At 35.2% G+C, this 14,615-nt stretch overlaps 1 protein-coding gene across 1 annotated transcript; it reads left to right on the forward strand.

Annotated features, from left to right (window-relative positions):
• Positions 1 to 6,959: 6,959 nt before the first annotated feature.
• On the forward strand, positions 6,960 to 11,509 carry LOC148938887 (proton-associated sugar transporter A-like; the record flags this gene model as incomplete). The annotated part of the gene is made up of 2 exons (XM_089107471.1): positions 6,960 to 7,223; positions 11,396 to 11,509. Coding segments are annotated over exons 1-2 (337 nt in total), but the record flags the coding sequence as incomplete, so codon positions are not given.
• Positions 11,510 to 14,615: the final 3,106 nt, after the last annotated feature.

The raw sequence follows: 14,615 nt of genomic DNA on the forward strand, positions 1-14,615 counted from the left end.
TTGGGAGCCCTGTGGACCTTTGGGGACTGGAGGAGGGCCTTTGGGGGGCCCGGGGAGGGCCTTTGGGATCCTGGTGGTCTTTTGGGAGCCCGGTGGACCTTTGGGGACCGCGGGGGGGGTTTCGTTGGGGGTGGGGGGGGGGTATGTGGAGCCTTTGGGGTTGGGGTAGAGGACCTCACGACACTGTTAAAATACAACTTGTGTATTATAACGACCACAGAGTTTTAACCTCAAATTCTCTTCTAAAATCATCTTTTAAATCATCTTTTAAAATGTCTCTAACCGTTTCCCCGAAATAATTCCCTATAATGGCTAAAATGATTTCGCCCAAATAATCCCTAAACGTAATTTCAGTGAGTTCCATTTGTTTGGCATCCCTGTGCTTTCACATTTAAAATTACAAAGAACCCTTTTCGCGCGCTAAGATCAAAACATTCGCTCGGAAACGATTCTCTTTGGAAACAACACATTAAGTCCCCTTTCATGCAAATCAATCAATAATGACATCTTCTGTCATGTGTGATCCAAACTTTGCCTCGGAAACATTCTCTTTGGAAATACATTAATGACATTAATTAACTTGACGTCATCTGTCAGACATTAATTAACCTTGCCCGGAAACAATTTCATTAATGACACAATAATCCATGAAAGTGAGAAAGTTCATGTTTTTTCATTCTCACTGACAAAATCCGTAAAACAGACATAAAAGTGAGAAAGTTCCTATTTTTTCAAATTTTCACTGACGAAAACCATAAAAACAGACATAACCATCCATAAAAACATCCATAAATGTGTGAAAGTTCCTGTTTTTTCAAGTGAGAAAAATACTGTTTTTCCATTCTCAGTGAGAAAACCATAAACCACGTGGTCCTGATCGGAGTATAAGATAGCTCTCTACTTACAGCCATTCCTTCCATAAAGACCTCAAGACCCCCCTCGGCATAACTTACAACCCTTGCCCCTAGGCTCTGGGGTTTGTTTCAACCCCAATAGCCTTGCTATATGATATTTAGACTCTTTTGAATAGAATAGCCATCTCAAAATTTCTATTAGATGCATTTCGGGATAATACGACGTGTGTGTATGCGTGAAGGAAGGTAGCTGCCCTCTGATCACTTTGACTCTTAAAAAGAGCACTAAATACTTCTGATTACCAATCCAATGAGCCCCCTCCAAAGATTATATCCCTATGCTTTCTATAAAAAAAACTTATATACCCCTGGGGCATAACTTACAACCCTTGTCCTGAGGGCTGTGGGGAGGGGGATTTCATCCTCAAAGACATAATTTCCAGACCTTTCAACCACGTTAAACAAAATGACTATATCAAAATGTTGATCAGAAGTGTTTTGGGAAATGGTGGGCGTGGGAGTGGGGTTTGTTGCCCTCCAATCACTTTTTACTATTAAAAAGGGCACTAGCCCTCTCAATTTCGAATCGAATGAACCCTTTTTGAAGTTTTTACGACAATACCTTTTATAAAAATCTTACATGCCCCCAGGGCATAACATACAACCCTTACCCTGAGGGCTGTGGGGGGCGTGGTTGTCAGTCTCAAAGACATAATTTCCAGATTTTTCAACTACGTTGAACAAAATGGCTATCTAAAACTTTTCATTGAATGTGTTTGAGGAAATGGTGGGCGTTGGAGGGGGTTAGTTGCCCTCCATTCACTTTTGACTATTAAAAGGGCAATAGTTCGTTCAATTTCCAATTGAATGAGTCCTTTTTGACGTTTCTACGACAACTCCTTCGATACGAAGTGCTGGTCTAAACAAACAATAAATAAATAATATATTGTGCCAACATAGTTCTTTACTTAGGCAGCGCTGTTGCGCTGCCAATGATTTCCGTTTATTTTGGGTTTCATTTATTTATTGAAGGTGAATAGTGGTAGTTTTACTCTTGGAAGATTTCCTGACTTTATTTCTGATAATTTTTGTTTTAATTGAGCTCTCCACTTTTCTTTGAATAACTTGTTTTGTGGAAAAACTTTATAAAATTAATTATAAGACAAAGAACTTATTCAAACTGACAAGTTTTTTTGGGTCATGGGTGTAAAAATTTGAACTTGGTTCAAATTCAAATATTTGAACATGGCCGTAAAAATTTGGCAATTATCTGCTAGTCGTGAATACCAAATCTAAAACTCACCCGGCTTTGCTTGCCAGGTCAAGAACAATACTTTTAAGGTCAGTTGAACTTTCTTGATATTGTTAAACATCGACACGAGACTTCTTTGAAGTTTGCTATTGCCTTTACCGAGGAAAATTATAAGGCTCTTGGGTTTTACTTATCTCGTAAATAAATTTTGTCTCTATGAAATTTTTGCCCGTCATTACCGTCGGTTGTTTTCTAATATCCAGGATTAGTGGCAGATTGTTGCAAAGTCAGTGCCACAGTGAATCATGATATTTGAAGATCAATATTTTAGAGCTTTCTCAAGCAATAACTTTAAACGGCTGTAAGGGTCGACGGATGAGACATTCCTGTATCATAGAACCGGGATTTTGCAAATAAGATCCTATTTTTTTTTAAGAAATAACAATCAATTAGGATCTCTTCCCCATACTGAGACAAAAATTAAAAAGTTCTGGTAACCATGCACTATTTGATAATGCTGCTAAGAACTCATCGTGACAGCAAACTAGTCAAGATTAACCCAGCTGCAGGTACCTCTCCTCCACGCTGGTTTATTTGAATCTCTTTCTATGCACTGCATTGTGAATTTTTCTGTCGTGTACTTTTTTTAAAGATATTAAAACAGTTACTTTTTCTAGAATTCAAAGAAAATTCTTGGTTTAAATACATTTTTAATCATACGTAACCCTTTTCCACCCGGATTTTCAAAATACGTATTTTTATGCACTTGGTCATCCTTCATATGTAAAATCCTGTCTAACTGTGGCTTGCTATGGTTGTCTGAAATCCTGTCTGAAACTTTAGTTGTGGATAATGGGATCTTTATTAGTAATTAATTAAAACAGTTTTTCCACAAAGTAAGCTTTTCAAAAAAAAAAGTAAAGAACTCCATGAAACCAAGAATGAACAAAAATAGAGTCAAATAATCTACCAAGCATACAACTACCGCAAATCAGTATCAATAAATAAATGAAACCCAAAACAAACAGAAGTTAAAATAAATAACAGAGTCAAACTCAAAAAGAGCAGAAATTAATCTGAGTAGGGTTCTGAAACCCTATGCTTTCTAAAAGCCAGAATATAATTTGTACTTTACTGAAAAAATTCAAATGAATTTACTGAAAAAAATGTGCCCTGTCAGTTTAAAATGCTAATACTGATATCTATTCCTTAAAATCTTAATTAATTTTTGTGTTCTTAAAGTTATAAAAATAAAAAATTTTAAAAGATTTTTTTTTATAATTTCTGTTCGTTTTATTTTGACATAGTCTTTTTCAGTGAAAAAACTGAAGCTCTTCTAAAGTTAAACAACCATCCCTTCCATAAGAACCTTAAATACCCCCTGAGTATAACTTACAACCCTTGCCCTTAATCTCTGGGTTTTTTTTTCAACCCCAAAAGCCTTGTTATATGATGTTTAGACTATTTTGAATAGAAGGGCTATTTCAAAAAATCTATTAGATGCATTTCGGAACAATACGACGTATGTGTGTGTGGAGGGGGAGGGGGTAGCTAACCTTCAATCATTTTAACTCTTAAAAAGAGCACTAGAGCATCTGACTACCAATCCAATTAGCCCACTCCGAAGTTTATATGACCATGCTTTCTATAAAAACCTTATATGGCAGGGCTGGGGGGATTTGTTATCTTCAAAGACATAATTTCGAGACCTTTCAAATGCGTTGAACAAAATGGCTATCTCAAAATTTTGATTCGAAGTTTTTGGAATGAAGGGGGGCCATTTGCCTTCTGATCAATTTCGACTGATAGGAAAGGCACTAGTCCTCTCCATTTCCAATCGAATCAGCCCATTTTGAAGCTTCTAAGACAAAACTTTCTATAAAAAATTTATATGCACCAAGGACATAACTTACTATCCTTGTCCTGAGGGCTATTGGGGCAGGGCTGTCATCGTCAAATACATAATTTACAGACCTTTCAACTACATAAAACACAAAGGCCATATCAAAATGTTGAATGGAAGTGTTTGGGGAAATGATGGGCGTGGGGAGGGGGTATTCGCCCTCCGATAACTTTTGACTGATAATAAGGGCACTAGCCCTCTCAATTCCCAATTGAAATAACCCTTTTTGTAGTTTCTACGACAACGCTTTCTACAAAAAACCTTACATGCCCCCAGGGCATAACTTAAAACTTTTGCCCTGGGGGCTGTGGGGGATTTGTCATCCTCAAAGACATAATTTATGGATCTTTCAACTACGTTGAAGAAAATGGCTATCTCAAAAGTCTGATTGAATGTGTTCGGGGAAATGATGGGCATGAGAGGGGGTTAGTAATTCTCCAATCACTTTCGACTATTAAAAAGGGTACTAGCCCTTTCAATTTCCGATCGAGTGAGCCGTTTTTGAAGTTTCTATGACAGCACTTTCTATAAAAACCTTATATGCCCGTAGGACATAACTTACAACCCTTGTCCTGAGGGCTCTGGGGGGTTTGTCATACATAAAGACGTGATTTCCAGAACTTTCAACTACGTTTAACAAAATTGCCATCTCAAAATTTTGATTGGATGTGTTTGGGGAAATGGCGGGTGTGAGAGGCGGTTTAGTTGCTCTCCAATCAAAAAAAGGCACTAGCCCTTTCAATATCCAATCAAATGAGCTCTTTTTGAATTTTCTACGACAACGCTTTGTATAAAAACCTTTTGTGCCCCTAGGATATAACTTAGAACTCTTGGCCTGAGGCCTCTAACGGGGTTGTCATCCTCAGAGACCTAATCTCCAGAACTTTCAACGACGTTGAACAAAATGGATATCTCAAAATTTTGATTGGATGTGTTTTGTGAAATGGTGGACGTGAGAGGGAGTTAACTGCCCTCCAATCACTTTCTACTAATAAAAAGTGCCCTAGCCCTTTGAATTTCCAATTGAATGAGCCCTTTTTGAAGTTTTACGACAACGCTTTCTGTAAAAACCTCATAAGCCCCAGGGCATAACTTACAACACTTACTCTGAGGGCTGTGGGGGAAGAGGCCTCCTCAAAGACATAATTGCTAGATTTTTCAACTACGTTGAACAAAATGGCTATCTCAAAATTTTGATTGAATGTGTTTGGAGAAATGGTGGAAGGGGTGTTAGTTGCCTTCCAATCACTTTCACCTGTTAAAAAAGGCACAAGCCCTTCCAATTTCCAATCGAATGAGCCCTTATCGAAGTGTCTAAGACAACTCTTTCGAGACAAAGTGCTCTGGTCTAAAAGAAACCAAGAAACCAAAACAAAACCCAAAAAATAATACATTGTGCCAACATCGTTCTTTACTTAGGCAGCACTATTGCGCTGCCTATGATACTGCTGAAATCTTATTGCGGCAGAAAGTCGCTCGAGGCAAATCTAGCTACAGGTCCTCAACTACAGTTTATTTAAAGCTATTTTCAGTGAACTCTATTGTGAAAGCGTACTTTGATTTTTCCTTCCTTTAAGGAATTGAAACAGAGTTCCTCCTTTTAAAGATATAAAGAAAGTTATTGCTTCCTGCACATTTTTTATTATTACGTCCTCCGATACATTTTGAGGACGCCGCTCTTTCCTTTTAGTCCCAGCTGGGTCTGGGACAAAAACAAATTTTTTTTTTGCAAATTATCATCCTTCATTCTTAAAACATATTCTATTTATCTTAACCTATAGTCGTAGACAGTGGAATCTATCTGATCATCTTGTTCTGTAGCCTAGACAACGGAACTGAAAAACCGTTTCTTACAGTTTTTGTTTTCTCTGTGCTCAGTACTCAGACAGGTTTCTAATACTGTCCTAAGACAATTCCTTTGGAAAACTTCTAGATTATGTTTGTCAGTTTTTGAAACACCTACATTTAAGAATCAGGATTGAAAAGTATCATTACATTGGCCTCTGATAGTCTGAGATTTATCTTCCTGTTTTTCCAAACACTATTCAACTGCAAAAACATTAACACTTTCTACTTGTCTGTGACTAGCCCACCTTTTACAACTTTAATCATCCATGCTACCTAGATAAGTGAAGCTATCTTTTGGTCAGTTTTCTCGCTAATTTTCCGTTACCTCTTTATCCCATTTATCTCAGTTTGATGCTTAAACACCATTAAAACCATGCAACATCTATCAGCGTTTTTTCCTCCCCCTGAAATTGAAATCCATTACTTCTTTTTCTTCTCAGATATAGAACTAGCTAATTGACAGAAAAATGGAGTTAGATTATGAAATCAAATGAACTGATAAGACAAATTGACTCATGTCAGAGTTCTGGTTAATCAACAAGGGAGTTAAACAAAAGAATCCTAAACATCTGCTCGAAATGATCTTGAACAACATTTTGAGCGTTGGATTAACTTTTGGTTACCAGTTTTTACATTTTTTTTGTATATTATTAAAAACTATTTTTTTGGACATAACTGGTCCTGATTTAATGTCTTGGTCTTAGAAAAAACAAACACTTGAAACAAAGCAAGGAAAATGTTTTCAATAGTATTGTGCATTCGATAATCTATTGAAAAATTGTTTAAGACTTGTGGAGTTGTTGACCATATTGTTTTTATTTTCTCTGTAAAATTTCGGTCTTTTTTTGGATTGTCACATAAGATTGAAAGACTTTTTTATTCAGAGAAATGACCATATTTTTACAATACATCACTCTTGCAAATTAGATAAATAACTGTAAAAAAGGGTAAATATTTAAGGTCTTTTTACAAGCACTTTTGGAATTTATATTTTTTCTAGTTATGATGACTAATTAGGCTACAAGCTTAAATACATAATAAGGTTTTGTTTAAAGAATTTGAACTTCTTATGCCTCTTTTTTGAAACAACGTCATTTTTTTTAAGGTCTCATTTTGGTTCCAAACGGTAGAATACTTGGACGGATGTTTGGTGACTCTTATACCCCCCTAAAAATTTCACCAGATGTTCTAAATGAGACGTTAGTGGATGACATGGAAAATTGGTCCAATGGCTCATATTCCGGCACAGAAAATTCGAACTCATGGGGAATATTTTTTACGGTTCTAGGAACGGTCCTATTAGATTTTGATGCTGACGCTTGTCAAAGCCCTTCCAGGGCTTATTTATTGGACGTTTGTCTTCCGGGTAAGTAAAAAGACAACAACAAAACAAATGTAACTTTTTTGTCACGTTGTTGACAATTTTTCAATTGTTAGTAACCAATAATTCTCCTGAATTATGATCTGCAAATAGTGTTCGCAATGAGGAAGAGTCAAAATATATTTACTCCCAGACGACAGACTAACTTCCACTTGCTTATTTTTGAATCCTGTCATTTATAAATAAATAAATGAAACCTAAAACTAGAAGAAATTTTGATGAATAACCAAACCAGACGCAAAATAGTAGTTATTAATATGGATGAACAAATGAATCATCACACGAATGGAATTTAAAATAAACAATCATATCAAGCTTAAAAGATAATGAAATTATCGTCAACAGTAGCAGGGCTGTCTTTCCTCTAAACTCTCTAAATTCCAGAATGTGATTTGTGCTTTACTGAGATTGCTTTGTATAATGAACTGTAGATTTTTTTTAATGCGATAGCCTTAACAGCAAGTAAATAATTGTGCTAGGTACTCCCCCCAAAAATCCCCCCCCCCCGAAACAAAGTAAACAGAAAATTCCCCCAGCAGAAATCCCCCCCGCAGGGAATTCTCCCCGTGGAAAATCTTCCCAGGTAACTCCTCCCCCCCCCCAATTCTGCCTGTATAATTTCTGATGCTCGAGAAATTGAAAGTTCTACTCACCTGCTTAAGTCAAAGGCAGAGCTATAGCATTGCCGATAGTAAAGGTCCATAAGGCTTCAATGTATTATCATTTATTTAATTATTTTTTTTCACTAGAGGCATTTAATATGGAAGGGGTAGTCGCATAAACTTCGGAAGGGACGTTCTAATGCCCTTTTTAAGAGTCAAAAGTAATTGGAGGGCAACCAACCCACCACTCCACGCCCTTTTTCCCAAATACATCCAATCTAAACTTTTAGATAGCAATTTTGTTCAAAATAGTCCAAAAGTTAAATAACCATGCCTCCAGGATTGACGACCCCCACCCCCAAGAGGAAGGGGTGTAAGTTATGCAAGCTACCCAATGTTAAGAAATATGGTTTCTATGGAAAGGGTGGTCGTCTCATCTTTGGAGGGGGCTCATTACCCTACTGTTCTGCTTACCGTTTATAGAACAATAAGACTCTTTTTTAAAAGTACAAAAAAAAACTTGAGCGTAAAGAGCGAGGTGTTGAGGAGGGGCAACCCGCTTTATATACGTAATAATTTATGTTTTTTTTAATTTTAATGTTGCTCCTTACTTTCAGTTGAAGAAAGTTGTTATTTTTATTTAATCTCCAATAAGAAGCGGGATATCGAGCTCCCCTCTTGAAGCCTTTCATAAGCTTGAGTATCATTTGCATTTTTGTGAAAATGAAATGTATTTTGAACAGTGTGGTTCTTGTTTTTAAAGAAATCCATAGTTAAATTTAATTTTACTGTATTGAAAGACATTTTTATTTTGTTAAAACTTGTATATTTAATTCTATTTCATTCGGGGTATCCGAAGCAAATTCCAAGATAAAACTTGTCAAAATGAAGACTGGTAATTTTTGAAGCAATCTGTTTAGTTTGTTGCAGCAAAAATTGGAAATCAGCAAATAATAAATGATTTAACAATTGGTTTCCTTTACATTTGACCGGGATTTGTTTCAAAGGAAGAAATAATGGATACAATTTACTTCATATTCAGCTAATGAAACTAGGTTGACAGACTAAAATGTTATGATTTTTATTCCTTGGGCTCAGCTATTTTTGATTTTTCAGTGCTATAATTAAATCATAACGAGAAATTATTTTAAAATATTTTTTTTTTAGTGAAGCGCAAACGACATTCTCGCCTGTAAAGTTTTCAGAAGGACCAAAGCCATAGTCTTACTTATGTGAATCTTCGTTTCAGCTCTGACTTGATCATTCATTTTAATTTCAACTTGTTTTAGGTCTCAGCTTTTAACCCACAACTGTACCTCTATTACCTCTGTACCTCTATTGTCTCTATGTCCAATGTAATTATTTACTTCAATTTCCTTATGTTTTGGTTGTCATTTCATAGGCAGCGCAATTGTATAATTAAAGAGCGAAATGGGCTCTGTATCATTTATTATTTTTTCACCAAGGCACTTCGTATGGGAGGAGTTGCTGTGGAAACTTTGGAAGGTTCTGATTCAATTGTAAATTAAAAGTTCTACGAACAAGTTTTTAGAGTCAAAAGTGATTATATGGCAAGCAGCCTTCACGCCCCTTATTCCCCAAAAGATATGAATAAAAAGTTTAAGATGGAAAACTTATTTTGGTATAGTGGGAAGATCCAATTACTATACCTTTGGGATGACAACTCTCCTCCTTTACATCCCTTTCCCCAAGTCCCTGTTACTCGGAAATGGGAGCGTGTTTGACCTCTGTTGTCCAAAAATGCTAAGGTTATAACGTGAGGCTTTCACAGGTTGTTTTGTTCGTCTTAGAACTGCAGTGTGGTCTAAGAAAACAACACCTAATTTAAAGGTGTTACGTCGAACATACGTCGTATATATGGGGAAATGAGACCAACCCAATAAACATCTAAAAACTCAACATTTGGTTTGCAATTGGAAGACATGTGAAGGCTTTACCACTTTCATTGGAAATTTGTTTTACATTTGGGCAAGATTAAAGAAGAAAATTTACATCAAGAATTTTGAATGAATTTTATCAATGAACTCTCTCTGAAAATAATCCAGTGAATAATCCGGAATTTCATTATTTTGTGAATGACCCGAAAAGTTATTTATTTTGTTACACATAAATATGCTAGTTTCAATTTTATTATTTTGGTATTTCTACTGAAGATGGTTGCTGTATATGTGATCGAGATATCTGGACTTTTGTACCTGTTTTTTCACTGTCTAAATAAATGGATTTATCCACATTGGAAAGTTTATTTGTTATATATATATATATATATATATATATATATATATATATATATATATATATATATATATATACATATATATATATATATATACATATATATATATACATATATATATATATATATATACATATATATATATATATATATATATATATATATATATATATATATATATATATATATATATATATATATATATATATATATATATATATATATATACATATATATATGCATATTTAGCCAAATGAAAAGACAATATGTGCATGCAGGTTTTCGAAAGGGCGGTTCTCAGTAACGGCTTAGGGTGCTAAGCTGGAGCTCTTAGGGAATGATGAGAGGTTGATCAGTTGACAGAATGTGCACGCTTCTACTACTACTGCAAATACTAATACTACTGCTACTACTACCACTACTATTACTACTACTACTACTAATACTACGATTACTGCTACTACTACAAGAATTACTACTTCTACTGTGACTACTACTAAGGCTAAAGGTATTAAGATGAAAATTTTGGGAATATTAAAATTTATTTTAAACAAAATAAATTAATAATGATTAATAAATGAATAATAAATGAAATTATTATATATATATATATATATATATATATATATATATATATATATATATATATATATATATATATATATATATATATATATATATATATATATATATATATATATATATATATATATATATATATATATATAAAATAAACTGTTAGTCTACGTTCATTTGTTTTTTTCAGCAATTTTGGCTACGATGGTGTTTTTTTTTATGATATGAAAAATTAAAGCACATAACCTGAAATAAGGGTTGTTTTCACCGAAGTGTAAGTGACATTGCTTTCATTGAGACCGTGTAAAGTGAAGATTCAATACATGGGCTTAATTCTAGAATCCTCCAGAATTAAAGAAGTGGACTTTGTCAGATTTTTTTTTTTTTTTTTTTTTTTTTTTTTTTTTTTTTTAGCGTTTCATAATACTGATAGAGTAAGAAATTGAAGGCTAGCCAGTTACTAATTTAATAAGAGAAAAGAGAGAGAGCGAGAGAGAGAGAGAGAGAGATACGGGTAGATAGAGATTGAGAGACGGAGAGACGGAAATAAATAGAAATATTCTCTCCACCCAAATCCTCTGGATTGTGTACGCCTGTGCTGGGAGATTTGTAGTAGTAATCACTTATGATTAGTAAGCCACAGGTTTATATATTGTAGCAGCTAATTCAGCTTTAATGAGAACTTTCTTTTTCCTTCACAATTTTCTTTTTTATGTATCCAGAGGATCACGCCCTTGGTTTAAGTACATTTACAATTATGGCTGGACTTGGTGGATCTCTAGGATATGCAATGGGCGGAGTGAACTGGGACTCAACCTTCATAGGTAATAATATTTGTTATATCTTACTTCTACTTACATGGGGGGTTTAAGCATATTGCAGGAACAATTCAGGCGTTTTGCAGGTGAAATGGGGTGCTTAAGCAATACTGCAGGAATAATTCCTGGTCCTGAACTTCAAATGAAATAAATATTGCGAAAAATAAGGTGCTTAGTTAAGTTTTGTAGCATTATTTTTGTGTGGTACATAAATTATGCATAGTAGTCATAAAGCTAGTCATAATGACACTTTTGCTTTTGTCTTAACAATTACCGATATTCCATATCTTCTGTGAAGTAAATACCGACTTTGCAGGATGAAAAAATATAACAAAACAGCACTTATATTTTCTGCATGATGAGAAAATTGGTGTCCCATTTCACACCCTATGTGCGTACTTCCTTCAGGAACAGATTCTTCCTTAGCGCCAGATTTCTGCCTGTTATGCAGGGCTTCCGAGGCATCGTCAAAGTTGATAAAGTTTTACGTTAAATTGGGCACCATAAAGTTTGTGCCCTTCACATAAGAACTTCACCTTTTTGATTTTACAGCAATTTTTCAAAACAAATAATCAGACATGGAGCTCATAAAACCATTTTATTAAACATTTTTTCCCTTTTAATAAGTAAGGCTTAGATGAAACTATATTTCTACCTAACCGTTATTCTTTTAGCAAGTGTAATATTTAAACAAGTATACACTATTACATATATATATATAGACACTTATTTGTTATAGGTTTATTTGAAGTTTTCCACAAGTCTTCTACTATTGACTGGACTTTCCAAACATTCTTGAACAGTTAAATAAAGTTTAATTTTGTTTCGAGATCACTATAGTCAACAAAGTTATGCGAGGAAAACAGTTTATTAACTTTGTGGACAGCTTTATTAACTTTATTGACGCCGTAAGAGCCCCGCATTAATATTCTTAGTGTCCACTTCTTATTTTGACTATCATGGTTACAGCGTCCTAACGTCCAGAAAAATCGGTAATGGAATATTTTCGAAAATGTGAACGGTAAATATTTGGAAGTACCACTCGCTGATTTGGTTTTCACTATACTATTTTTCTTCAAACTGCCACAAATAAGTCGATGCTTCAGTTTTAGCATTTTATAAAATTGCCTCTTATTTTTAACCTTCTATTCGCGGATATATTCAGATTTTATACCAGAAACAAGTGCTGAGCATTCGATCACCAAACCGATTGATTCATTGTAAAGCCGTTTTTGTGTTAGAAAAAAATATCCTTGTTGGGATCGTTACATAACTTCAAAATTTTATTACCAGTTAAACAGGTATAAAGCAAGGGACAGTAAGTTCATATGAGGTTTCAGTAGCTTTTATTTGAAGCTCAACAATTTTCATTTCATGCGGGGTTGAGTATCACTTATAAGTTATCATGCTTAAATTTTCATCAATACAGAATAATAGAACCCAAAAAGGAATGCTAAGATGTTTTAGTGCAATCAAAAACGTTAGAATCTCGTTGTATGAACATTTAATTCATCAAATATTAATACTTATTCTTCCATCACGTAGAAATTCATATGAAGAGAGTAGTTTTTATTTCTTCTTTATTATTATGACGAGAGTTGTAACTCGTTAATCTTGTATGTTGTTTGTGTACATGGCCATATTTTGGCTTGAAATACACGCTATCGGTTAATCTCCTTCCCGCGGCGGGTGGACTTCTAGACCAGTGCGTCACAAGCCACCCGCCTCGTACGTCACTACGCTCTCTAATGTTTCGGCATTATCAGATGCGTGCGCGTAGTGCGTCAGATGTCAATTGTGTAAATTCACCCTTTGGGCTGTAAAAGGACAGAGCGAGGTAGCAACAGAAAGCTCTGCGAGAAGTGTATTAGGTACGAGAAAAAGTACAATTGCAAAAATAAGCATTGTCAGTGCTTTACATGAACTCTTATTCGGAAGAAAATCTAAAGAAATACAGAGAAATGAAGAGAAATACTGATAATAATAGAATGATTTATTTTCTAATCGTCTAAGTTTGAAAGGGCCCTCTGTACTCATGACTCACTGTGTGATCCCTTCAATAGCCCCACCTCAGTTTATTGGGAAGCATGTGTCCTGGACCGTACCCAGAGTTTTTCCTCCGAGGATGCTAACGATATTTTATGTGTGTCGCGAAGCAATACTTTGATTTCGTACGGTTTTTTTTTCTGGATGTGACGCTCAATACTCCGAGATGGTTAGAGATACGATAATAGTTGTTCTCTTCGAAATGGCAGAGCTAGAAATAGAAAAGCGCAAATTTGTGAAACCGCTTATGAGAACAACTTTGACTAAGAATAATTGACTAGTGGACAAAATTCTAGATTATTCGAGGTCCGGATAAGCAGGGTTGCCAACTAACAGAGGCTCCAGAGAGGGAAGAAACCCGAAAAAAGAGTGATTTTGGGTAAAAAAGAGTGACATCAGAAAACGAAATCAGAAATAGGGATTCTTTGTCTCTACAGACAGGTCTAGTTAATCTAACCTCGTTTCGTAGTTTATATGCATCACTGTAATTTCTCAAAGATAGGTCTAACATGCTTCCTGACTGTTTGAACGCCCTTCGACTACGCTTCTCCGCTACAGATGAGTCTTTCCAAGGGACTAAAGACACAATTTTTGCGCCGGGTAGGTATTTTGGCGAGTCCAATGTGGCCAATTGGAGTACTGTCTGGTGAGAAAGTGGACATAGCTCAGTTGCTTTTGACATAAAACGAATACCCAAATAGTGAGAATAGAAGTTCTAATAAAATACGAAACAAATCGAGCAAATTGAATCAACGATTTCTGCAGCAACAGGGGCTCAAACCTCGTTTACGCAAAAATATAGAGCCTACACAAAGGCACTAAGCAAACATTAATATTGGTTATATTTATACTTCCAAAAACCAATCCAATTCGACTACATGATAATATAATACGAAATAACCAGTCGCGTTTACGAAGTCGCCGCTTGTCATTCACTTTCATCGTCAGACCAGTCGATTTCACTCAAGTCTAAACTATCAGAATCGCTCCAGTTTTCTGCTTCCATATTCTTCCTCTTTGGCTTGAGAACGCGCATCGTTTTTGCAATAACTGGCTCCGTGTTCTTTTTACGCTTCAA

Source organism: Artemia sp. Qi Xiang Cuo, unplaced genomic scaffold (genome assembly GCF_049724085.1).
Source record: "Artemia sp. Qi Xiang Cuo unplaced genomic scaffold, ASM4972408v1 HiC_scaffold_77, whole genome shotgun sequence".
In the NCBI taxonomy this organism is placed as follows: Eukaryota; Metazoa; Arthropoda; class Branchiopoda; order Anostraca; family Artemiidae; genus Artemia; species Artemia sp. Qi Xiang Cuo.